This window comes from Genypterus blacodes, unplaced genomic scaffold (assembly GCF_046128005.1).
Source record: "Genypterus blacodes isolate CSIRO-AG114 ecotype Tasmania unplaced genomic scaffold, CSIRO-AGI_Gbla_v1 ptg000204l_1, whole genome shotgun sequence".
Taxonomy (NCBI): Eukaryota; Metazoa; Chordata; class Actinopteri; order Ophidiiformes; family Ophidiidae; genus Genypterus; species Genypterus blacodes.
The window spans coordinates 6,086-33,712 of NW_027467003.1; the positions used below are offsets into that span (position 1 = coordinate 6,086).

Here is a 27,627-nt window from a genome sequence, read left to right on the forward strand (position 1 = left end):
GAGATTACACACCGATTCCCCTTTCAACTATGTTCACTTTCGCTGCCTTCTGCTACATGCTGTCTCTAGTCCTCTGTGTGTCCCTCATCTTCTTTGCGATATGGCACGTAAGTAGCTCGAATTTGATCAATTTTGACACTATTACATGTTTGTGTGTGCTTCTTTGTGCATTATTGCCTTTCTTGGTGAATTTCAATTCAACTTGCACCATTATACCACGTCTAAAATGTGTTGTATTCATGTTTCTCTTCCTTCAGATCACTTACAGTATCATCACACTCACTCATCTCTGCTCGGCTCTCTCCTTTAATCATCCCTCTGCTCAGCTGCTCAGCTATGCCACCATGAGCCACTGTATTATGATATTTGAATAATCTAATTATTTGCTCCCTGAGCTCCATCTCCATCATGCCAGGCCCCGTGCACAGACAGATTTGGGTCAGGTCTTTCAGCTTATTGCCCTGGGTCTGCTTTTTGCATGGGAACAACAACAGACCCTATACACTTGAGATGACTGATCCTCTGGCAATTACAGCTAATAGTCTGTCTGCCTTTTTTGTCAGACAGTGGCCCATGTGTCTGGCAGGAACTTCCATCTAGATTCATGCTTGTTTGTACCAGGAGGCGTTAGATTTAAGGGAAGTTTGGCCAAAGAAATGATCAAGATTGTCCATTAATGATGCTGGTAAATATTCCTCTCATCCAAATCTGGGCCCACATCTTTCTCAGTCATCCTGGACAGCCAGAGAACACAGCATCACCTTCCATTATGTCTGTGATGTCAATCTGACACACGGCGAGCTTCACAATGGATTGTGATCAATGGAAGTGAAGCTTCAGCAATAATCCACACCACACCAGGCTTTATTTTACATTCTGCTTAAGATGGCAGAAAACACTGGAGATGCCTCCTCCACTGATTTCCACTCACAGCAACGCGCAGCATAATAAGCCCCGGCTCCATACTGCGAGGAAACATAATTAGGAATATGGCTGTGAGATGGGAACGTGGGTAACTATGTTCGCCTGTAGCTGAGCCAGAGCTGCACATTACCGCCAGCCACCTGCCAAACGCTGGAACATTCTCTGGCAGTGGCAGTAAAACTGTCGGGCCGATCGACCACGTTGGCAGGTAGCCACATCAGCTCGTGGTGAAACTCCTCTGGCTTTAAAGAAACTAACCAAAAAAGGTCAGATTTACACCTCAAATGAAGCTTTTCTCCCCAAAAATAGGGTTCAAACAAAGCTATAAATACAACAAACCCATTTAAAATGAAGGTAAGAAGCGGTAAAGGCTATTAAAGAGGCCAGAGAGAGAAGGCGACGGGAAACAAAATGACTAATGAAGCACGCGGCCCTGCAGCGTATTAGCCGCCCTGTCAGCAGGTAACGTGACCGCTGGGCTCACGTATGAAGGAGAATGAAGAATGGCTGCATGTGGACATTAATTCACCGTCATTAATTGGCTATAATCAGTCACACCGCGATCCTGATCCTCCTGGTCAATTAGCTCCCATGTATTTACCTTCCTTATCTCCACGTTGAGTTGCCTCCCATTCCGCAGATAAACCATTCAGGTAGGGAAGGATATTTGGGAATATACGTCGTCGTCATTAATCACTCCTGTCTTCTTGCCGTGCCTGGATTCGTTGGGTGGGGGGGAATGGGGGGGGGGCGAGGAGTTGTAATTACAGGCTGAGAGATGAGGAAGGGCCGGATCTCGGATGTGGAATCTGTGCCCCGTGTGGGAGATGAATTTGAGTGTGAGCATCCTGCAAGAGGAGGCAGCTTACTTACTGGAACACTGTGTGACCCTGGTGGTAAAATCGCACTTAACAAAAATGCTCTTACTCTGAAAAATGCCCCTGTGGAAAATCCATCACCTCATATTTACTTTGCCAGTAAAGATGGCAAAGTAAGAGAGTCAACTTTGATCACTTGTTCCATTTTGGCGCAGAGAAACATGCCTGATCTCCACTCTTATCTCTTATCCTCCTTGGCTGAGGTGTAAAGTGTCTCTTTGTGATTATTGAATTTCACAGATGGCCTTGACATATTTCTCTTAGCAGATCACTTCCAGTCAGATGTGAGGAGTGAGAGAATCTGTTCATCATCAGAGTACGACGGCGCCCTGGGGCCACTGGAGCGTCCCATTACCCAGCCATTTTAATTAACATACAAGGTGAACTGCGACCTCCCCAGAGCTCGCCGGCTGAGTGATTCTCCTCCCCGCGTTAACCACCGTCTCTAACTGCTCTGCGAGTGTGTCGGTTAGAGCGGAGTGAGCCAGACGCCACTCCAGCTGACGGATGGGAAACGTCCCTATGGTGCCGATGTGATGCGGAGGATCGTTCGCCAACTCTGGCAAAGGCGCCGCAAATGTCAAGTTGATACCATTTGACTCGGGGTAGGGGGGTTTCCCATTCCGTCGTCATATTTTGAGCGTTTAGCGTAACAAGGTGTGATGAGGTGTGAGAGCGTTGAAGAGCCTTGAGGGACACTTACACACCAGAGTGGCTATTGAAGGTTCAGCGTGAAGTTCCCTCACCAAGCACGACTTAGCATCTCGCTGCGATTTTGACAAGTACAGGACATTGGCAGGTTGAACAGGGTTGTCATGTGAGTAATCGTTCACACTGATTAACCCTTGTCTGTTGCTGTTTCTGTGATGATCTGATGTTTTGGAACAAAGAGACTTCTTCCACAGGGGGGCCTCTGGTTCTCTGGTTCTCTGGTTATCTGGGGATCAGAGGTTGACATTTGGTGATGAAGCTCGCAGAGAGGAGACTCTGCAACCGAAGAGGCACATGTAGCCCGGAACAGTTTGTTCCACTTTCGTCTTCGCCTTCAGTTTGCGACGCCTCCGACATCTGTGAGATCTGGCGGTGTTGGATCGGTCGAGCCCGGAGGAAAGGGATGGACGAGGTCACCGAGTGGGAGGTGAAAGAAGAGGAAGGGCAGGGGAAGGGGAAGCTGAGAGAGCGAGGGAACAGATTCTGCTCGTGGGGAATTCAGACTAGAGTAGATTTGTGCTACTTCATAGGTGCCACAGAAAAAAAGGTTAATGACAGTTAGGTTTCATCACAGGAGGATGAACCAAAGTGTTCAATCGACTTGGTGTGTTTATGAGTTCAGGATTGGCTCATACCCTGACATATTTGGAAACACCTCTCCTCACATATTTGCCGTACTGTTCCATTGTACATTGTTCCACTGTCCCACTTTATCCTTCTCCTAGAATGTTTCATAGGGAATTGTTTTTGTTTTCTAGTTTTCTTGCAAATTGAAACCTAAATTCAATTGGAAGCAAACCTGGGTATCTCAGATTGGTCAAGCTTGACTTTGTTTCTTATCCAAAAGAAAATGATTTTGAGGAAAGTATATTCTGTCATCATTTCTTATTATTCCTCAGAAATTCATGAGGCATTACACACACAAAGCTGCTGATGATGTGGATGATGTGTCGCTTCCGTCTCTAATTTGAGATGTTTTAGAGATATTTCAATCCAGAAGTAGAAGACTTTTTCTCTCTTGGGAGCACAATTGCGCTCACACACTCATCAGATAGGAAGGACTGATCGATAGGACTGGAAAGAGATGGCAGAGAGAGACAGAGAGAGACGGAGAGGGACAGAGACAGAGAGAGAGAGAGAGGGAGTTGGAGAGAGAGCGAGGTGGCAGGCGAGATTCCGACTCCAAATAGACTTTTTCATTTTGTTTCCCCGGCTAAGCTCAGCGTTGTTATCAGCGGCTCAGAGAGCCTTGGCAGATCATATTAAGATCGACTGGAGCTTGGCCCAGATAAAGTGAGGCGGCGGCCTGTCACTATGTGTGAGAACAGAGGTGTCCCTAGAAAAGCATCAAAAGCGTCGACTCACATAGTGTGTAGCACGTTGCGAGCGTCCCGTCACGTGATCAAGGGTTCCTGGGAAGACATCTGACGTTCAGAAATGCAAAAGCGCGAAACGAGCGATTGTAATCTTAACCACGAAGCAAAAACAGTCAACAGGGCTTTCTGGCAACCCAGGTGCCCGGAGGCTTAATGGAAGCAGCGTTTTCGGGGCTTCGGCTCGGCATCGATCCACGTGTTCATTAACCCCCGCCGGCTCCTCATCCATCATCCTGACTCCGCTGTTTCTATTGTTCCACTTGCACAGTACATACACAGTCAGATTATAAAGGTGATCTCCCCTCTCCGTCCAGCTCCTCCTCCTCCTCCCTCTTTCTCCTTCGGTATCCTTCGCTCTCCTTCTTCCCAGCTTATCTTGTCAAGACATTTGCATTTTGTTGTTTCTGTGAATTCGCTTAATGACAAGCAAGTCTTATCGGTTTGCGGTTGCAGTTGAGCAAACAAACAAGAGACTGCCGATCCTTGAATCAGTCCTAACTTCAGACAGATAGCGTATCAATTAGCTCCTTCCTCTTTGTCTTGGTTGTTTCTCGCAGTTCTCAATGGGGCACAGAGATGGAGATTGACAAGGAATTGATTGTGAGGATACACAGCATTAACCTCGTGGATTTGCTTTGATTTTGCTTCCGTGTAAAGAGACTTGAAAATCCAGTTGCTCGATACCCAACGGACAACATAGTGCAGACAGGTATTGATGATTTATTGGTTGGTGTGATCAGTCGGCACAGATAGATGTGTGTAGGTTCATTCATTCTTTAGAGGTCCAGCCAAAGATGCCTGGATGCTGCATCAGGTGAACATCTTTCACTTTCAGATTAATGTAAGGATCATAATCACTCTCTAGGTATCCGATAGTTTAGTATCCTGAGTGTGTTTGTGTATCTGTGGGTGAAGGACCTCAGCTAGAGGAATATCGTCTTTACGTAAACAATGTAGCCTGAATAAGACTTCAACTTCAGTACTGAGTTGTGAGTCAAAGTCCTCCCGTGAACAGATCCACCAATATTTGTATGTGCCCATCAATCATTGTGATTGATGAGGTCACAGAGTCGCCTTTTTCGTAACCTCCAGCCGCTTTGTGGAAAACGCGGAAGTGAACACTCACAAAATTGCCTCGCGTGTCAAAAAGGTCGACATGCATCTGACACCAGTGTGAGGAAAGAAGTGGTGCTGGGATCAATGTTTCCATGGTAATGTGACCCATAGCCATTGATTTTCTTTTTTTTGGACAAATGCTATTATTGTCTCTGCAGCATTGTTTCCTGGCCTGGGAACTCTGTGATCCCTGTAGGGTTTTGTACGAACGTGCGAGGGTCAAATACGTTGGAGTTCATGCTGATGACTCACCCGGCTCTGGAATGAAAGCCTCTCCTCTCAGCTGAATCATGCCTGCAGAGCGCTGAGCGATGAACCTCCTGTTTCATTTCCCATACTCACAGTAAACTGAAGGGGTTAACTGTGTTTATTAACATCGGGTATTCTCCAGCTGTCTCCTGCTGCCAAGGTGTGCAGCGCTGATACAGGCCGGCTCTGATGGGAGCGTGTTGTCTGGGAGGACAGCCGGAGTCCTCTGGGAAGTCTGCAGGGAGAGAGGATGTTTTGATGTTGCATTTTTAAAAAGTGAGGAGGAGGAGGAGGAGGAAGAAGGAGGAGGAAGGATGGGGGGACACCCGTGTTCCAACGAGCCTCCAGAATCTTAAGGCGTTGTTGCAAGAAAAAAATGGTTCCATTCCTCGCTTTGAAAATCAGCAGCGAGTTGGAAACGTTGAATCTTTCCTGGAGCAGGAATCCTCAACTTCCTAACACCTGTCACCTGCCTATAGTACAACAAAGAACGACCCTCACAAACTTCACCCACAACAGGCATCACTACAACCCAGATAGCCTGAATCCAATATACCCAAATTCCTGAATGAACTCATTTACATGTTCCATAATGCATGATGAAGTGCTTTAGGAATGACATTGATTCCTTGCATGCAAAAGCAGTCATTGCCATTGTGTCCCCCTGACCTTCAATGAACTGGGCTGGCTGGTTGCTTTGAAGTTATTGTAAAGAAGAACTCATCCTGTAATGTCGGCCTTTCCGATTTTATCCACCAAAACACACATTTCTGCCCACCAGATCCAGAAGAAGAGTCAGAGCTGGATCACCTCATAATGATGGTCCGTATTACTGAGAGGATGGATGAGACTTTGGTCTAGTCTCTAGTCTGTGAAGGTTCTCAGTCATCCAGCTCATGGTTTCCAAGTGGTTGATGGTAAAGGCTTTACTTCTGGCAGACTGGTGGGTATTCCCTGGTTAACCAGTCTGCCAGAACTGAAGCAGAGGCAAATGTCTTCAGGCCTTCACCAGCAAGTCCAGTTGAACTAAGACGAACTTTTCTTGGCCGTTTTCTAGAGATTGAAGGCAAAATGTGGAGTTGGTGCTGTCTCGCTCCGAAATCCAGAATCTGATCAGCTACTTCTGAATTATGCACACAGACACACACACACACACACACACACACACACACACACACACACACACACACACACTTACAGACACACGCAGCATTGCACAAGCAGCCATAACAAAGACTGAAGTCACAAAACACCCTCGCCCACTCATGCATTTTACTCTCAGCCGGAGATTCGATGAAAATTTAATGCTCCTTGTGGGGAAATTGGGAATGCTGTGTTGCAAACTTTGCCTCATTCCTGACAGTGAACGCTCTGATAACAGACACACTGCACGAATACACTCCTGAACCGTACAGATGTGAATTGGCTGCACGCATACTACATGCTGTTTGCTTGCATTGTGCTCTAAAGCGTGAGTCTCGGGGTTGTCGAGAAATTAACCCAGATTGCGGAGGTTTAAAATCTCAATGAATAATTGAGGCGAGACTTTGAATAATTGAAGTGGACCTTAGTGTTTCTCATTAGAATGGATGTTCCTCTGATTGCTGTTGTGCTGTTGTTTTTAATGTAGGTATTTGCATATGAATGCCTGGCAGCGGCGCGGCGGCGGCAGCTGCATGGAGACGCCGCATGTTTTTGACAGGATGCAGATCCAAGTGTCAAAAAGACTTTACATATTCAGCAAAACACAAACAAATTAGACTGCATGCATCTTAATGTTCTACTCTGTTTCCATCTCGATTCTCTCTTCCTACACACACACACAAACACACACACACACACACACACACAAGCACACACAGCGGCATGTTGGTCCACCAGCAGCCACAGTCTGTGTTGAAGTGCAGCGTTTGTGTAGAGATCTGTGTGCCAAGCGCAGCAGAGGGTGCCAGTTCCTTCGCTCTTCATGCCGGTCCAACCTTGACTTCAAAGCTTCCTGTTAAAGCAAATCCACATCAACACTCAACGTGGATGGAAAGAAAAAGAAAATAATCTAAAAGTCAAAGTCATCACTTTGACACAGCGTCTTTTAGTGAAGTCGCACTTTGACACACATTCCTGTTTGGCTCCTCTTCTGATCGGATTTCCCCTCTTAGTCTGTTTGGAAATGATGGCCTGGCAGCAGAAAATCCACTCTATAGCCTTCATCATCTCATGTGGTGCACATAAGGATGTATAGGAGATGAATTCCTGCCATGCCTTCCCCCTGCGATGTACCCTATCTCAGTTTAGGGTGCTTGTGTGTGTGTGTCGGTGTCATCGCTCTGTGTGCAGCAGCGAATAGACACCCGGCTCTCCCCCTATACGGTTATGTGTGGATGTTGTGCACCCATTAGGAGTGTATGTGTGTGTTCATGTCACCCGTGAGGAATAGCCAGAGGGGGGCTAATACACTGTAACACACAGAGGCAATGAGCCAGGATCACTGGGTTGGGATCCACTGGGGAAATAACATGTAAAGCGTCTGCTGTCAGCGCGGGGGCGAGCCCAGGGAAATAACCCGGGATCGGTGCAGGCCTCTTCCTCTTCCTCTGCCTCTGCCTCTGATGTTAATTCCCCACACAGCGACAACACACACGTTCACATATACAATCTCACGCCGTGTGCATTACAAACTCTCTCTCTCTCTCTCTCTCTCTCTCGCTCTCTCTCTCGTGCAGCTTGAGGAGAGAATTTATGTACGTCGTCGGTGCAACACACAGATGATAATCCAGTTAGTTCTCATCATCACACACCGAGACATACACATGGTTATCGACTGAGGAGAGTGTGAGTGTGGCGTGATTGCTTCCTTTGCGTGGGCGGACGGATCAAATGATACCAATCCACAGGGTCTGATTCATAAATCTCTTACATAATCCAACGTTTTGAAACGAAACCGATACGTATGTCGATCTAAGAGGCCGCGCTCCAACTTTCCCCATCGCAAACGGCCTTTTATGATGACGAGGTGGAGCGTCTTCATCCTTAGAGGGTCTTCAGGCTTAGAGGGAAACACCACTCACATAAATGCATTTTCTCATCTAAGACAGGAACTGCTGCTGTTAATGCGCAGCTAAAACAGTGAGAGACAAGAAGAATGAAACAAAAAGTTGAAATTGTTCTGAATAGTTTTTCTTCATCCAAGCTTGGTTCATAAATCTTTGCATTCTGCTTCGTTGTAACATTCTTCTTTTTTCTCCTCCTCCTCCCCCTCTTCCTCCTTCTCCTCCTTCTCCTCCTCGTCCTCCCCCTCCTCCTCCTCAGATAACAGCTTTCGATGAGCTCCAGGCCGACTTCAAGGTGCCAATCGATCAGGGAAATCCTCTCCATGCGGTAGGTTTGAGTTTCCTGCGTATTTACTTTGGTTTCTCTGGATCCCTGTATATGTTGTACATCTATAGTAGGTAACAGTAAAGCTCTGTGCCCCATCCTCCCTCTCACCCCTTTAATATTCAATTAAAGAGCGGATACTCTCCCTATCAAACAACTTAAGGCCAAAGCATCAAGTATTCATCAAGTTCATCTCATCCCTGGTTCAGAAGAAGCATAGAATAAAAGCTGGACCAAAGCCAAAACATTCACGTATAGAAACATCAGTGTTCATTCATCCAAACGTCTAAAGGTTAAGACTCCATCTGACCATAATGTGTGTCTTTCTAATGCAGAACACCTATTTCATCTCTCAAACCTCCTTCTCCCCGACAGACGTGTCCTCTCTGTCACTCTCTAAAGTTGCCACGACAGCAATCGCAAACAAAAATGACCTCCAGCTGCTGTGGGGGAAAGGCGCCCCTGGTGAAGTTGTTTTAGGATAAATCTCTCTCCCTCGGGTCTTTGGGGCTTCGACTCTCTCAGTTGTCCCTGTTAATAATGCATGGAGGTACAGCAGGAGCAGTTAGGTAGGAGTTTCTTTCGGGGGTGACTTTGGCTGAAGAGCTGTGGACTTTATACGTGGCTGTTCTGCAGTAGCGACTTCCTTACATCCTGAGGGAACGAGGCAAAGACAGAAGGGAGACGAGTTCCATAGTGAGAGACCTAGAAAGACAGGAAGTGAGAGAGATTCTGGAACGAGGATTTCCTAAGAGTGATTTAGCTTGAAAGGACTTTCCAACACTCCTGAGGTATTGCATCAGACCCCCTCTCCCTCCCCCCCCCCACACACACACACACTCTGTATCACTTTCATATTGTGTCATATTTACATATCATTATGCAATGTAGAGTATATCAAAGAATCCGGGCTGAAGAAGCTCCAGCTAACGTTTCCTTTCTTCTCTCGCTCGCCACACTTTCCTTTATCATCTTTACCTTCTCGCCCTCTCGCTTCTTTCAGGAAATGAGCCGCCACCGCTGCCCTTTGCAGGCCCCTGATACTCCTGGTATCGGTTGCAGTCGTTATGTAACACCATCCTATCGCCAATCCGTGATGTTTTCATAAAGTTAATATCTCTATTCTCCTATAGAGTTCCAAAAGGCCCCCCGAGATTGAACTGACAGTAAAGCAAAACAAAGCTATTCTCTCTCTTTTCTGTCTCTCTCTCTTTCTAATTAGCTGTCACACTTCTTGCCAACTCATAGTTCCTTCACTTGATACAAAACAGAATTCACGCCCCGTCACACATCTCATGATCTAAACTGATAAATCATAAACAAACAGTATAGAGGAAAGTATATCATTGTTTAAATCGTCCTAATGGAGTAAAATTTGTCTTTCCCTCGAAAACTAAACGGTTTCCTGCGATTTTCCAGGACCGACGTCAGGGTTTGCAGGTGCTTGATTGTGTTTGCAGGTGCTGACATGCGTGCAGCTGCCGCATCCCTGCAGAACTCTGGGAAATGCCTTCCTAAGATGTAAATTAAATAAGCAGTTTAATATTTCATCATCCCCTGGTGCTGTTTTAACTAAATTCATATTTGGTTTGATTTCACTCCAACTACCCTGAGTACTTTTCAGCTGTTTGGAAGTGTGTTTAAGCACTCGAGCTGAGAAGAAAAGAAGGAAAGCAGGTTGGCCAGAAGGTGTTGAGCCTCCGGTGGTTCATTTGTCATACAGCAGCAAATGTCATGAACTGATTTCAATGAAATATGGATCGACACATCGGCCTCGGGAAGATGAACCACTATTATGTTTACAAGGTCAAGAAAGAAATGGACTGCGAGAGAGAGAGAGAGAGAGAGAGAGAGAGAGAGAGAGAGAGAGAGTGAGTGACAGGAATGGAGTAACATCTCATCGTGGCTTATTCAGCACTAGCGTAGTCTGCACATCTGCTGTTTTGTTGTTGTGGCTTTCGTCATATGTGAACCCACACACACACATTGCAGATACACACACATGCACACAGGGGATGAGGATGAGGATGTCAACAGCCGCTCTTCAGGACTCAGTCCTTAATCGATTGGTGCATTCAGATGTTTTATTAATACCTGTTACTGATTTGAGATCCGTTGACATTCTGCCAAGGACACAAGCAGGAGTGATGACAGCTTGCGCGGCATCTGTCGTCATCCCTTCGTTCGCTCGGCGCTTGTCTCCTCCGCTCACGGTCACGTTTGATTCGGCCCGGTCCGGTCCTCTTCCAGACACTCCGCCTCTTGACTCCTCTCCTGTTCACAGTTCAGCGGCGCTCTTTGCTCATCAGGCGTTCTCCCCACATAACATATCAAAGAGGCATCAGGCCTAATTGCTCGCTAACGAGTAGACAGTAGCAAGTGTGCGTGCAGGGACACACACACACGCACGTACGTTCCGCTTTTGGAAATGCAAAGTGGAATTATACTTGCATGTCCTCATCCAAACCCGGTAGGAAATAAGGCCAGAGAGGAGATTGTGTTGAGCAGTGCTTTGGTTTGGTCCTTGATGAGCCACTTGGTCTCAGCCAGACATAAACATAAGCAGTGGAGATGTGTGTGTTTGTGTGTGTGTGTGTCCCTCTAAGTGTGTTTTTGTACATACATGTATGTGTGTGCAGCTGTGGAGGTTACAGGAAGGACAGGGGAGGGTCTGAATCCATTTTGAAGAGCATGAAAGAGTTGCAGTCCAGGTCTATGGAAATCTATTCTCCCCCTGGAGTCTATAGCAGCGTTCAGACTCAGACTTGAAATGATGAAACATTAAATGCCATATTTCTTCCTGAAATATTCGTACGCCTTCATGTTCTGTTGAAATGAGGTGAAGTCCCATGAGCCATTTTGGGGAGATGAGACATAAAAGTGTGGAAGTTTTGATAGTTCGGGAGGCAATATAGGAGCTCACACACACACACACACAGTCACACACACACACCAAATCCATGGTCACCCTCATTACCACTCTTCCTACCACTTATTTTCTATCTTTCCTCCACCTCCCCTCTGTTCCCACTGTTACAGTCGTGTTTCCACAGACTTCTGTCCAGGAACCTCAAGCTTTATTATTTAGCTCACAGGCCTCAATTAGACGTTTTCTAGAAAGAATATGTGTCTGTAAATAAGTGTGTTTATGTCGCCTCCAATGCATATTTCAGCAAATAATTTAGAAGCCTGAACCCTGCAGACACAGGACAAATGTCTCCAGACCAACTTACTCACCTGGGACAGATGTGTGTGTGCGTATAGTCACACATTCACACACACTGTGCACATAGCAATCAAGACAGAGCGGAATGGTGCTGGAGTTGTTAGAGGCCACCCTAAAAGATGTAGTGACTCATTTTAAAGCGGAAAGTTATCTGCAGTTCTCCAAAGAATACACACACACACACACACACACACACACACACACACAGTCTATTAGCACTTCAGCTCGAGTTACACTGTTGTGCTTCTAAATGCGGTGCAGCCTCAGTGTGGGCACAGGCGATCTGCCTCATAGGCTTTGTTAAATATTGTTTGCACTTATGTTGTGCATCTTTTTAATTCATAAACAAGTGTTTGGTTTTGGCAGCGAGGTAAAGCTGTGCGTCGTCAGCATAACATCCAATGTGGATGTCGTGGTAGCGGAAAGATTTCACCCAGGGCAATGAGGAAGAGGATGAATAAGAGGGGGCCCAGCACAGACCCTGTGGGACACCGTGGGTAACTGTGGACTTCTATGTGATTTTGTACTGATTAAGCTGAACACACTGCGTTCTGTTAGCGATTGTAGGAAGAGAATAAGTGAATGAGTGTATGTTCGGGACAGAGTTTGGACTTTCTATGTCACTTGATTGTGGACAGTTGCTTCTAAATGAGCAGAAGTTTACTCTCAGCCAAACACTCAGCATTAAAGGCAGGGACATATGCAAAGAAAACAAACACAGCGGGCATGAATCTATGCTCGGCAGCCTCTCCTTTAGATGCAGATGCTGGCCCCGGCACACAGTGTGAAATAGGGAATCACACTCATCGGAGCATCGGCGAGCACGAGGTCATGTCATCAGCGGTGCGTTCACAAGCACAAAGCTGCATCTTCTCTCCACTTATATCAGCGCCTATGAGTGTTTTGTTGTTCTTGCAGTCACGCCGGCTTTGATGCTCCAGTCACCAAGGAGACTCTGTGCTGAGACGACTGCAGCCAGCTTAGAGGCAGCTAAGATCAAATCAGAATGAGCGTCCGCCACCGCTAGCAGATCATACTGCCTTTTATAACCACCCATGGTTCTCTGCATCGACCCCCCCACCCCCCAATGGAATGGACAGAGCTGCCAGTCACGTCCACGTTGCATCTTTGTTAATATTTGATGACGTTGTTAAGAGCCACAGTTAAGTGGCCGCATAGTCAGCAGTGTGTAAGCATTTTTACAGCTGATTATACAAACAGCAACACAACACTTAGATACTGAGGTGCAGCTTCACACGGTGCCAAGGTTGAACTTTTATTTGTTGGACTGAAAGTGTGTTTAATACTTAGAGAATCCAAGAAACCTAATATGAAACTTGACTTATGTCTTGTCTCTCTTGCCAGTGTGTACCAAGCAACCCAATAACAAACTGATAACTGTTAACTCTGAAATGCTAAACTCCCTCTTTTCCATGTTCCCATACAGAGGGAGAGACTGAGAAACATTGAGAGGATCTGCAACCTGCTGAGGAAGGTAAGCAGGGAACGAGTAGACTCTATTTGTGTAACTCTCCATGTTTGATTAGTTTGAACTTCACAAAGAGGAAACGAGTTTGTCAGAAGCCTGGTTAGCATTGCCAGCTGGAAAGCATTCCTCTATTGCTGCCTCATGTTGGATTCCAAAGTGTGTGTGTGTGTGTGTGTGTGTGTGTGTGTGTGTGTGTGTGTGTGTGTGTGTGTGTGTGTGTGTGTGTGTGTGTGTGTGTGTGTGTGTGTGTGTGTGTGTGTGTGTGCGCGTGCGTGCGTGTGCGTGCCTTTAGGACTTAGTATGAGGATGAGAAGAGGCCTCCTCCCGGCTTAAGCGTGACATCTGTTTGTCTCCATCACTCTGAAACTCACACTGTGTATTCATGATTTGTGTGTGTGTATGTGTGTGTACGCTGGAGGTTCATTGGTTGAACAGCTGATCTTGGTTATTGGTGTTGTCAGATCGAGGCCCCTCAGGGATTCTCCATCGAGCCCCGGGGAGAACGTTCTCCCTACAGTACTTGTGCAGATGCAAAAACAAACACGCGTGAACACACACGACCACACACACTAACAGTCCCCCCTGCGCACACATACATACACACAGATGCATCGTCCCCACAGCTGTGACCTAACGTATGACAACAACATCATCAGAGGAGGCTGCAGAGGCACAACAGCACGGTTTAAGAATGAGTGAATGTTCTAACCATTAAAGCAGCCGGATCAATATTTCTCTCCATTACAAATGATTTCCCAATAACACACACACCGGCCTGATAAGAGTCCAGCCTGTGAGCAGATCAATACATCATCAAAACAGGCAGCAATTCCACAGACAATGACAGGCGGATAGATTTGTGTTGCCTCACAAAATACACCTTTCAGTTCTTCTTCACCCGTCTTCATCAGCTCGTCCTCACTGGTGAGGTCACGCCGGGCCGCGCTCAAGCTTCTGTAGACTCTGCCCACGCAAACATTACCTCACTCCTCAATTGGTTGATAATAATAAACACAACACAATCACTCTTTTTCCACATACACACACACACACACACACACACTACCAAACGCTACAGATTGTTCCAGCTGGAGCTTTGATTTGGTTAAATAATTTGGCTGTAATTTTTATGTAAGCATACGTATTTTATTGTTTATCACACACACACACACGCACACACACACACACACACACACACACACACACACACACACACACACAGAGGCAGGCATGTGGCTATGTGCCATCCAATTTTTGTTCTCAATGGGTGTTGGACAGCTGCAAGCCCATGCAGACAACAATAGCTTAAGGGGATATACTATGTTCTTTACTGTGTGTGTGTGTGTGTGTTACTCATCGGATGCATTCAGTGTGCAGTGTTGCGGGTTTGAAGCGATGGCCCATTGCAGTGTCACAGTTACTGAGCAAACCTGAGCGTTCTCATTAGTGCTCTTCCTCCTTTTATTTTTGGGTTGCCTCGTCTCTCTCTCTCTCTCTCTCTCTCTCTCTCTCTCTCTCTCTCTCTCTCTCTCTCTCTCTCTCTCTCTCTCTCTCTCTCTCTCTCTCTCCCCCTCCTTGTCTCTCTCTCTCACACCTTTCCTAAGTGTAGTAACATGTGGGCGATGGAGGACAAAGATGCTAAAAACAGTTTCTTTCAGAGGGGATTTGTTTTTTTTCACCGCTCTCTCCATCTTCAGCGCTCACTCTTTGCCTCGTCATCAAACCTGAGACGTTAAAGTCGGCGGCGGTGGCGGCCCCGTCGACATCAAGCCCCCCCCCTGAACTTGTCCCAGAGCTTTCCTGTGTGTTCTGTTCCTTACGTGACAGCGTTTCTTGTGCAGAGAGAGAAAGATGTGCTGCATGCTTCAACTTTCACCATCAGCCTAACACACACACACACACACAGACACACACACACACACACACATGGTCATTTATCACAGCTGTTTCATCCCTGCGCTGCACTATTTTTAAACCGCTTGTTTGTGCCAGGCTCTTCCTTGCATTCTCGGGGATTCCCATCTCTTCTCCTCAGCCCGAGCCTAAATTCAACACATTTCCTTTTGCTGGCGAATATTTTCGGTTCTCCATTGTTGTCTTTGTCCTAAGTGTTCTTCTTTTGTCTCAAATGTAGGTTGCCTTTCACGATTTTGCATCAAAGTGACTCCCTCACACACTTCTGCTTGCATTCAGCCGTCTCCCACCCCTCTCTCATTGGTCCGTGTGTGTGTATTTGTGTTGTTTTTTTTTCTCTGTGTGTGTGTCCTTTTTACCCCCTGTATCACACTCATATCTCCTTCCATCTTCACACTCCTCACATCAGAGGGAGATTAGAGAGCAGCCAGGGAAGGAGCTGTGCCCCGATGAGCTGCGATGTGTGTCTCTGCTAAGCACAAAGTGTGTGTTTGTGCACTGCTTGATTGCTTATATGAGTTAGTATATAAGTAAAGGATCTGTTGTGTGACCTTTGCTGCTCCTGATGGTGTTGTGAAGTATTAATTCACCACGTAATGTTAATTTACCCAATAATAATAACCTTGACGGTCCTGAACGCATTGAATATGTAGAGGAATGCATGTATACACTCAGTATGCACACACAGATGTACTTGCATGTGCGTGTCACGTGATGAAAAACGAAAATTATGCAGCTTGTCAGACTGAGAAAAGTAATGCAATCCAGTCTTATCTCACTGAGAAAAGTGTGTGTGTGTGTGTGTGTGTGTGTGTGTGTGTGTGTGCGTCTTCTGTGTGATTCTGCGCCCAGGAATAGTGTGAAATTCTCCATCAGTCAGAATAATCAGGGCTTATATGCAAATAAACCCAGAATAGAGGGGTAGAGAGGGAGGGAGACGGAGGGAAAGCTGGTGAAAGGCAGGAGGAGGAGGGAGAGGAGGCGAGGGAGACGAAGGGAGATGCTGTGGGAGAGAGGAAGAAGGGAGAAGGGGACATGAGGGAAGAGAGGGAGGAAGAGAGGTGTTGAGGAAGGAGGAAGTGTATGCTGGTGCAGGATTATATGCTCTCTGCATACATAGAAGTCTTTTTATACGATCCGCTTTTTGACGAAACAGACGTGAGAGATGGGAGGCAGCCAGACAATCTAGAAGTCTGCTGCTCTCTGAAGATAAATTGTGCCAAAAAAAAGCAGCTTTTATCTTCTGTCACACTCGCAGCGGCTTCATCATAGCCCTGGAAAGTGATTTGGGGTGGAGTTGCACTCTGGAGTTTTGTGTTTGAATGTACAGCTTTTTATCTGCTGCACACAAAGACGCTTCCTCTGTTGTGTAAATGCAGCAGGAGGAAATCATGCTTCAGTGTAATAGATATGTAATCCTATCAGGTGCTCTTGTGTGGAGTGTGTAGCATCTCTAATCTATGTTCTGCAACTGTTACTATAGACAAAATACGACAGGGAGGAGTGGGACCTTTCTTACACGGTCAGTTGTTTATCATCCATAATGAAGACTCGCTCCTTGGCCAAACGCCATTTAAAGGCTCTCTCAAGGTGTGAATGAGTGACGTGTGTGTGTGTGTGTGTGTTGACTGAGTCCACTTTGTATTCAGAATAAAGAGCTAAATTTTTATTTTTTGTGCCATTTCCATATTTTTCCTTGCTTTTCTTCATCCCTTTCTTCCTCCACCTCACTGATGAATGTCAAGGTGAAGGTAGCTCCCCGCTCCTCTCTCAGCCTATCAGAGCGGAGGACGTGGCAGAGCTGCAGGCCGCCCCCGTGGCTGATGGGACACTGTGTCTCTTCAAAGCAGGAGCTGCACTTTTGAAGTTTCTTCCCTCTCTCTCTCTCCGCACATCCTCTCTTTCTTTCATTTACCGTGTCCATCATGCCCGTCACATCCATCTCCACATCTCCTTCACTAAGTCTGTCATCCTCCTCCTGTTGTTACCTCTTTTATTCTCACACACGCGGCAAATGCATAGAGCAGCAGCTGGGCGTGCAGGTGTTGTGTTGTGTTGTTTGTGTGAAGTGTGTTGTCTTGATCCAGGGGGGCCACAGAGGACCTGTCCTCCATGGTTTGATAGAAGTCTGTGAAGTTTGACAACTACACACAAGCTGGTGGCACTACACAGATGTTGTCTCTGTTTGTGGGATGATATACCTCTGCGTGTGTGTGTGTGTGTGAGAGAGAGAGAGATGTGGAGACGGTGTAGCAGTCGGTGTCGCTCAATAAGAACATTTGTGTTTTGCTGTAAATGTATAATCAGCACCAATCACTCAGTTCAGTGACTGTGTAAGTGGTTTGTGGGGACCTCCTAGGGCTTCTACGGGATCCCCAGCAAAATGAGGTACGACTTCATTTTGACTGTAATTGAATTGAAAATACCCCAGTTGTCACAGGAAACGTAGAACTCGCTTTGCTGTCGGATCAGAATCCTCTTCCTCACACACGAGGCTCTCAATAATCAGGCTCCAGTCTATATCTGTGAACTATTGACCCCATATTCAATCCAAACGGTCTCTCAGGTCCGCTGATCCGGCTCTTCTGGACGTTGCTCAGACTAAGTGTTATATCAGGGTTGACCAAACATTTGCTGATGTGGCCCTCAGGCATTAGAACGATGAGGTAATACATCCTTCCTTACCTTATCAAAGGTTTATAAGTGAATTAAGAGCTGCTTTACCTGGAACCATCTAGAGTAGAAGGGTCGATGCGATGGAGGGACCAAGGTACTTTCTGTATGTTCCGGAATACCAATCCATTACCTTGTACTTTACTTTGCTGTACGTTTCTCAGAGCAGATTCAATTATTTTGATTGTCTGATCTTGTAATGTTGTTTCATTATTACATTTTTGTCTGCATTGCTTCTGGTAAACGTAGAAAGGTCGTTTTTGTTTCATTGTGAGGGTTGTCCAAAGATCGATTGACAATCTTCTGTCCTTTGTGTTCCTGTGAGCTCGACCCATCAGTCCCTGAACGCTGACCTGGGGCCGGAACTGAAGAAGGATCCTGGTTTCTCACAAAGTCCCTGAGGCTAATGACAATTCTAATTATGGCTTTTAGCCTTGAAACTGTCCTAAATCATCTTCCCAAGACGTTCTTGCATGATGGAACAGCATATTCTTAAAATCCTATACCTCCATCTGTGTGTGTGAGACAATTGCACTCAAAAACAGTGAGAGGACTGCAGATCCAATCTAGTCCTTCCATGACACATCCAATTTGCTTCACAAAGCTCAGGCTGCAAACAGTTACCGCTGCTTCTTCTTTCTCCTTTCATCTCCGCTCTTTCTTCTCCGTATCACCTCGTCCATCGCCGTCAGTCTTTCCTTCCTCTCTTTCATGTCTGGTTTGGACTGAAGGACTCTCCGTGTCTGTCTGAGCTTCGCCGTCGCTCTGTCTGAATAGCCGACTCCCACCTCAGACAGACGCTGCACTGCATATAGCACCGCTTATTTTACTGCCACGGTGAATGCATGTCCTCGGGCAGTGTGTGTGTGTGTGTGTGTTTATGTGTGTGTTTGTGTGTGTGTGAGCGTTTTCTGTGTGCTGTTCAATCCCAGCCAAGTTCCACATCCAAACTCACAGAGGCAACCGTTTCTATACTGGGAAATGGGCACAGTCTGTCTGTTTTTAATGTGTGTGTGTGTGTGTGTGTGTGTGCGCATGTGGGGGTGTTACAACCCCACGTAGGCATTTGGAATTAACGTTTTGTGTCCCTCAGCAAGGCACCAAATGCGTAGCATCTTAAGATAATGTTGTTACGTACCTTATGTTGGCCTTAGCAGCGTATACATAACTTCCCTGCAGGGATCCATGAGTCTCAGTTATTCGTTTTTCCTGTTGAGGTGGGATGTAGAGTCAGTTTGTCTCATAAAGGTAATTAAATAGATAAAAAACATAATAACGGTGGTGGCATATAGTGTTTCAGCTCGGGGCAAAGATGCTCAGTGATGAAGGGGTTGTTGTGTTCCTGCTGCACCGTCGCTCCATTCCAGAAGCAATTGCTCGGAAAATTTGAACAGCGTTCAGCACCGCAGCCGTGGGAAGGCACGGGCAGAGGAGCAGCAAGGAATTCTGGGCTCTTGGAAAGAATATTGCCTCCTTTTAATTACTGTAATTTACATGTGCCGGTTGGGCTTTTCTGAACCGTCACCGCCCAAACCGACCCAAGTAATGCATTGGAAGAAGGTCTGAGCCGTTTACAATCTGAACTTGAGTTTGGGGTTTATGTTGTTTGCAATAACAAATAATGGAAATCAGAGCTGCAGCTGAACGGGAGTGTGTGAGAGACCAGATCAAAACCCTCCATTTAAATAAAGTGACTAATCAACTGAATGGCTTAACGTTTACTGACGTGTTTAGTATAAAACATCAAGATTTCATAACACAGAAATTTACCAGAAGACTGAAATCTGAAAACTGAAACGTTACTTTGTTACACTTTTTGACCCCCTCCACCCCCCACTGTGTCTCCGGGCAGCTGTCCCCACTTCCTCTCGCAGAATAAGAAGGTCGCCAACTCAATTCCAAAAAGAAGTCTTCCAATTTCATGCCTATCATTCCTGCACTCTGGGTGAGATGGTGGCCGCCCGCACAGTCAATTCTGAGCGCGGACGTGAGCCCAGTTTGTTTAAGCTGAATGAGAGGAGCCTTTGATGTTGCAGCTCGAGGCAGACGGGTGTTTCAAACGCTGGGGAAGGACTGCCAGCAGACATTGAGTGTAGTGGTAAAACCTTTCCAAAATGTTGATTGGTTTATAATTGAACGGCTAACATTGATCCATTCATTCAATACACTATAATTATGATTAGTTTGCTCATTTCCTGTAGGGACCGTATTGTCCTTCTACATCGTTGTCTGTAGATCCATATGACTAGACTTCGTAAATGTTATTGTCAATGTATTTTAAGTTGAAATAGCTCCACTCTAGTTTTGTTGAAGTTTACGTCAATGGTGTCAAATATTGTGACCGTTTCACCTGCAAGAAAAATCAGATTTCAGTTCAAGCAAGTCCAATTTCAGACTGACCTACATTCGTGTAATAGAGACGCTGTGTGAGGTCGGTCCTCCACCTAGTAAAGCCCATCTGTTTGTGCCTTTGTTTCATCTGAATTCTGTTTGAACAGCTGAGTGAACCACATAGATTCCTGCAGCACCGCATCTCAGAGGAATATGAATCATTTAAAGGTTGTAAAATATGTACAATTATTTTTTGCTGAACTTAATTACAGTTGCCTGTTCTGAAAGGGGGTTGAGTCGGTAATTGGGCAGTTTTTTTGATCTCAGGCAGTGGAGGAGAGAAATTGCTGCAGCTAAAACGAACGTGGCGGCTACACTGCAAATGAAGCGCGGATGTGGATAAACTAAAAGGAGGAGAGTGTGAGGCGCTAGGAGGGATGACTGTGGAGGATACAGTGTGTTTGCCGTCCACATGACAGATGCACATGAATGATTCAGGTTTTTGCTAGCCAGTTTGGCAACCTGTGTTGGCTTTTGGCGAACGGTTGGTGCAGCTGGTCAACAACCAGTGCTTGAAGCAGGCCTGTACTTACTGGTACACACTACTGGCACGTTTCTGTTTCGTTCCCTCCAAACGTCTTCCTCTCATGACTGAGAATTGACTGACTGACTGATTTAAATTCACAATGTAGGAGAACGCGGGGTATAATATATGTATTTTGATCACCTTGGGGTCATTTTGGTTAAATATTCATGTGGTTCTGGCAGGTGGCTCTACCTGCTTGGCCCGTGTGAGCAGTGTGACGTGACACTCAGTGGTCCAGTGATGCTGCGGTGGAGAGACGCCATAGTAGCTGTGGGATATGCATTTCTGTTTGGTAAAGATAACACACGATCGCGGCTACACGCTCCTGCTTTGGGGTTACGACCCCCCAGGGCTCCTGTCTGGTGTTTGACATTGATACCCGTTCAGCTACAGTACACCGGCTGTAAGGACGGAGGCAGCAGTGATGAAAGCCGACTTCAGACGAGCACATCATTGTTTACTCTGCAGAGTTTTGAACACAGCTTCGTCTCTCAGAACTGCCAGTCATAGAAATCAAAGTCTGAGAATTCATCAAACGGGTAAATCTCAGCATCCGACTTCCCTGCCACGCCACGCCGCCTTGTGAGGGTTCGTGGCCTCATACCTGCTCAGCGGCGCTAATGCGCGGCTGCTCTGCAAGCAGCAGGACCAGGTGACAAACCCAGACTCAGTGTGACTGTGGCAAGGTGATGAAGGCTGTGAGGCTGCTGCTCTCAATCCTCTGCTTCCCTCTCCTTCATTCCCTCTATTTATTTATTTTGCTCATTAGTTTGAAGCGTTAGCCGTGTTAACCTTGGAGCAGGAACGACAGCCTGGAGAGTCGCATTTGAAAAGCTCTCCAGCACCTTTTTCAGCGTGAAGTGAGTCCGCTCCATGGAGAGTTGCCTCGGTAATTGGACCTGGAGAGTTTGAGGCCCGGGTGGAGGCGGCGCTGTCAGGCTCCACTTGGTCCACAGCTTTCATTTACAATATTGAATGGTGATTTGCAATAAGAGGTCTGGCTGCTGTTCACCCTGACATCGAGCTAATGAGAGGGAAAAGTGAACACACAGCAAAGACGTTTCCAGAAAAGTGAAGGTAGATGAAATTGTGCATCAGTTAGTAGGGAGGAAGATGATGCAAAAGGTGGTTGCTACCGGAAACTGGTTCATGTGAGACACTGCACAGATGGAATTTGGTTGATAAGGAATTCTCTCTGTACAATGCAAGGCCACACAAGAGCTGCTGGGAGGATCAGATGTGTGTAAAGGTGGCCCCCCCCAGGCACCACGGCCAGAGAAACGGCGCTTCAGTCCCTGCCAACTTAGTCCCTGCCAACTTAGTCCCAGATGGGTCCCTCAGTCAACACACACACACACACACACACACTCATCATCTCTGCATGAGACTTTGTAAGTAAAGAAGAAACTAGATTGTCACTCATTTGCATGGAAATTGAATGCATATGCGCCAATACACACACATACACACACGCACACACACACACACACACACACACACAAGCACAGACAAACATACCTCTTGTACAGTGTGTGTGTACAATACAGCAAGTGTGTTTACAGTACACAAAAAGTTAATGAAGCCGAAATTTTCCTGCAGCTTAATCACTGTTAATAATTAGCATTTGTTGGTAATTTTGAAATCCCTGTGTGTGTGTGTGTGTGTGTGGTCTATAGGTTGCCAGTGTACATGTTTGTGTGTGTTTCACATCCTGCCCCGGAGACAAACACATTTTATATGAGTGAACCGTGAAATTCCTTCTTAGGTCAGATGGTTGGAGGGTTAACGAGTGCAGTGGAATACTTCATACTTTACTTTCAGTGTAATGAGCCTCAGTCACCGAGCCCGGAACTCCCCTTAAATCCATCTTACCTCTTTAATAAGGCGACTTGGGGCCGTGCGCCTGTTTTTCCCCGACACATTCTTCATGTTTGCAGATGAACACAATGAAGCTTCTTGTAATTCGGGTGGCGTGATTGTTCGGCACGGTGGAGCGTCGAGACTCGTTTGTGCTTTTTCCTGTGACGCCTCTCATCCCCCCCACACACACACAGGGGGATTCCAAACCAGGCTACAGATAATGTGTAATGTAAAGCTCTGTGTGACTCTGTTTGTTGTTTATGGGGCTTTAGGTCTTTGGCAGGGTGTGTGTGTGTGTGTGTGTGTGTGTGTGTGTGTGTGTGTGTGTGTGTGTGTGTGTGTGTGTGTGTGTGTGTGTGTGTGTGTGTGTGTGTGTGTGTGTGTGTGTGTGTGTGTGTGTGTGTGTGTCCACTGCTGCTGCATGTGTGAAAGCAAATCATATACTTTGTTTCTTTTGTCTTCAGCAGCAGTTTCCTCGTCTCCCGCTGTTGCAGAGCGACTGTGTGAAAATGTGTTTTTCTGTTATTAGGAGGCGTGTCAGCCGTCTGAATAATGCATCGTGAACACCGGGCTCTTTACGTTAATGTTCCAGACCTCCAGGTGCCTCTGAACTGAACGTGGCCGTAATGCGTCGGGCCTGAGCAGCGATGTAAATATTGCACGAGCAGTGAAGTGGTGCTGCTTTGTGAAAGGCGTTAAATATGAGCTACATCTCCGCCCTTTTGTGTTTTTCAGGTGTTTGGGGTTTTTTTTGCACGCCAGGCAGTTCCAAACTCGCAATCTGATTGTTTGAAGGCGCTGAGAGGCAGACGATTGGCTGCTGGCCGACTCTTAAAGCGCCAAAGAGGCCAAGTAAATATTTTAGCAGCTGGTTTGTGCTGTTTACATTCATATGCTGACATGCAACTGGACTTTTGACGTCACTTGGACTCCAGCCTTTTGACTTAGAAAGACTTAATACCTTCCACCAAATTAAGACTTAGAATTTGGACCTGAACTTGAAGGTTTAGGACTTGTGACTTGCCTTGGATGTGTCACTTCTAACTTGGTTCCTAACTTTGGTGTTAAGTGGTTAAGCACAGAAAAGACGTAATATCTCTAAACACATATGGAAAATGATCCATCCCCTCTCATCACAAAGTGTGGATGTAAGTGGACATAAGTACTTTATTTTGTCACTGGGTTCCATTGAATATGCTAAAGCTGCGCCTCACTTCCGTGCACTAAAGGGCAGCTTTTAATGCATAAATTATACCTGCTTCAAAATGGACGGCGGAGCATTATGCTCGACAATCTACCTCACAAATCACTTCTAACGCCCATTAAAAGCTCCGCCCGAGTGAAGTTTTCATTTTTGCGTTAACGTGACTATTCCTGTGATAAACCGTAGGAATCTGAGGGATGAGATGATTGCTTATCACGTTTTGTCTTTGACTTTGATTTGCGAGGAGAAGAGCGAAACCTGTCACAGCACGACGTTATGATCTGATACGTGTTGTTCGATTGTCTGTCAATCAACTTACGGGCCTCAGTCACTCTGAGGAGGAGATGAAGATGAAGTCTGTTTAAGAGAAAGCTGATGAAACATATTCTCCTCCTTACTGTTTGCCTGGAGGCTCTGTTGAAGCTTAAAGGGCCCTGCAGTGATGGAGCGCGATGGAGCTGAACTCCATCTGGATGAAGACATTCAGCCGTTTGGAATTCATGCAGACTCGTGATTTGAATGCAAATGATGACGCTCGAGGTGTGTGTGTGTGTGTGTGTGTGTGTGTGTGTGTGTGTGTGTGTGTGTGTGTGTGTGTGTGTGTGTGTGTGTGTGTGTGTGTGTGTGTGTGTGTGTGTGTGTGTGTGTGTGTGTGTGTGTGTGTGTGTGTGTGTTGAAGGAATTATGGGAGCAAACTTCGCCTCATTTCATAACGTTCATGATCATATTCAGACAAATATCAATCAGAAAATCAAATCTAAGTATCTGTGCCTTGGTATTGATCAAGCTGGGTGACAGTCATGATTCAGTTTGCGGGCAGAAGATAATATTGATTATACTCTGATGAAGCCTGTAAATGGATTTTGTTCAAATGTCACGTAAACACAACAATTACATCGACGTCAACATCAATGGAAACCTTTTTACTCAGATGAAGTAATAGATGATGAGGCAGGTTATGGATCAGGCTCTGCTCTTCTCTCACCAGCTTACAGGTCAGGGGTTGATTGGTGTATTTACAAAAAGCACTTATTGGATTTACCTATTGATTAACCTGAACAAGTGATTCAGCTGCTTTAATGGAGCGTTTCCTTTCCAAACGGCCCGATGACATCCAGCTGATGCATGACTCTGCACTTAAAATGTAATATTATTCTGCACAGAATAATAAAGTCTAATAAAGACTTATAAGGGAGATGATAGATGAAGATGAAGAGCCGAGAGTTTGGCATGTGTTCCTGCTGGCAAGGAGCCTGGATCCCCCCCTCCCACCACACACACACACACACACGCCTGTTGTCATGATTATGAAGTTGCTTGGCTTTTTATCACTGATTAAAATCGGACTAATCAATCAAACCCCTCTCCCCTCCGCCTCCGCCGCCCCTCCCCTTTCCCCCCCTCTCTTCTGACTCATCCTCATCGTCTTCCTCTCCCTCACTTCCCCTCCCCTCCCCTGTAGTTGGTGCTGCCAGAGTACTCCATCCATGGACTCTTCTGCATCATGTTCCTGTGTGCCCAGGAGTGGCTAACTGTGGGCCTCAACATCCCGCTGCTCTTCTACAACACGTGGAGGTAACTATCCAATCCATCCTACTGGGAGAGGAGGGGAGAGGAGAGGAGAGGAGAGGAGAGGAGAGGAGAGGGGAGAGGAGAGGAATCATCCCGCTATCTCATTAATTGAAGATTGTTCCAGATGCCCGTTGGCTACAGATGCTGCTTCCCTCACAGCTGAAAGATTAGAAGACAAGGAAGGAGAGAGATGGAGAGATGCAGAAAGAGGGAGAGAGAGAGGGGGGGGAGAGAGATAACAAGAGGTTAGACAGACACATGTTGAGGCCAGAGGGAGAGTGAGTGATAGAAGGAAGCTCTGATATTGACAAGGTGATTCAGAGGAGAGTGAGGGGGGGAGGGAGGGAGGGAGGGAGGGAGGGAGGGGAGCTGGATCAACAGAGAGGATTCTGGGATGCGTGATTACAGCAGTATATACTGTAGAGGTGTGTGTGTGTGTGTGTGTGTGTACCTAAAACGGCCTGATTTCACACGGCGCTGCAGCAGGGGAGGGTAGAAGTCGATGTGTGTGTGTGTGTGTGTGTTTGCCTGTTAAATCAAGGAAGCAAAGGAACATAAGATGATGGAAACTGGATGAACTTGTCTCCTTTAAGTGCGGGAACACAAATAGAAAATGTATTCAAGTTTCCAAAGTAAATCATTAAAAATGTCTCCCTTTAAGGGGTTTAAATTATTGATGCAGTAATGAGCGAGGCTGCATCAATGCTGCTCAGATGTTTTGTCTGACTGCTTCTAAATGCGGCCTGCGTGGCTCAACACACTCTGGGAGCTTTTCATGCGCTTCCCTCGCTTCCATCTGTAGCTTGAGAGTAACTGCAGTCATCACTGAAGTAGCTGCATGAAAAGAGCAATAATTCACCCTGATTTCTGTGATTATAAGACTAATTAATAGCAATATTGAGTCTTATGTGTGGGTGCTTTGGGTAAACTCAGGCCGACCATGTGAGCTGTAAAACGCCTCGGCTGCCAGCTGAAACTCCCTCTGTGTGTGTGTGTGTGTGTGTGTGTGTGTGTGTGTGTGTGTGTGTGTGTGTGTGTGTGTGTGTGTGTGTGTGTGTGTGTGTGTGTGTGTGTGTGTGTGTGTGTGGGTTAGATGTGTTCAGATATCTTTGTAGTGCTGTTGTTCATAATCACCACTAGCTTTTCTTTGCGTCGTCCCGGAAACGATTGGTGTTGTTCCTCTTCATCGTTCTCCTACCGCTCATATGTGCATGTATGTTTCCCGCGGAAATACATGGGAATTACAACTCCAACGCCTCATTACAAAACTCCCTGTGTCACACTCGTAGCTGCATCGGCACGCATACATTATTGAATGATGTCATACATGCATGATTCATCCTCTGACCACACACACACATGGATTGTCCCCGAAAGTACGTCCTACATTATTTATGAACAATCGTGAACAATCATCTCCGCTATTGTGAACCGCTGAACATTAAAGAACATGTAGTTAGTACATACATGCATTAACCATTCATTATCCCAGAACCAGTAAGCTCATTGAAGAAGCTGATTGATTTGTCTTGGCTTTAGGGTTAAATTAAGGGGAATTTCGGGTCATTTCTCAGCCTAAATCCAACCAAACCTTTCACTTCCTGTTCCCACCATGTCTACTGCATGATGGCGTCCACGTAACTCATCGTACCATCTCCTCCCCCATTTCCTCCCATCATCTCCCCTCCTTGCCTCCATCCGATCCTTCCATCCTTCCCTCCTTCCTTCCCTTCCCCCCGCACTGGGGTGTGGAACGGGTGAACTACCCGCGGTGTGGTCTTTGCCCTCTGTGGCAGGTACTTCCACAGCCCCACGGACACCAAGGAGCTGCTCTACGACCCGGCGTCCGTGATGAACGGCGACACGCTCAAGTTCTGTCTGAAGGAGGCCTGGTGCAAGCTGTCCTTCTTCGTTCTCTCCTTCTTCTACTATCTCTATTGGTGAGCCGGGGCGGGACGGGGACGATGGGATTACATCATCTTGCTTACTTTAATAACGTCAAACTAGCGTGTGACTTATTACTCCTGTTTGTGTTTATGATAATGCACAGAATGTCACTGATAACCATGTGATTAATCATTCCGGATTCTTGTTCCATGTGTCATGTGGGTGCTGCAGTGTGTGGAACCTGGAAATATCCCTCTAA

The 27,627-nt window shown here is 46.3% G+C and overlaps 1 protein-coding gene across 1 annotated transcript; it reads left to right on the forward strand.

Moving 5' to 3' along the window:
* Window positions 1-29: 29 nt before the first annotated feature.
* cnih3 (cornichon family AMPA receptor auxiliary protein 3) lies at window positions 30-27,627 on the forward strand. Its single transcript, XM_076169490.1, has 6 exons — window positions 30-107; window positions 8,561-8,629; window positions 13,300-13,347; window positions 25,372-25,484; window positions 27,278-27,421; window positions 27,600-27,627. The coding sequence occupies exons 1-6, from the start codon at window positions 30-32 to the stop codon at window positions 27,625-27,627; spliced, it is 480 nt and encodes a 159-aa protein (XP_076025605.1).

Coding starts and splice junctions, on each gene's coding strand:
- cnih3 (XM_076169490.1), top strand. CDS start 30: ATGTTCACTTTCGCTGCCTTCTGCTACATGCTGTCTCTAGTCCTCTGT. Junction 8,630..13,299: donor AGGGAAATCCTCTCCATGCG/GTAGGTTTGAGT, acceptor GTTCCCATACAG/AGGGAGAGACTGAGAAACAT. Junction 13,348..25,371: donor TCTGCAACCTGCTGAGGAAG/GTAAGCAGGGAA, acceptor CCTCCCCTGTAG/TTGGTGCTGCCAGAGTACTC.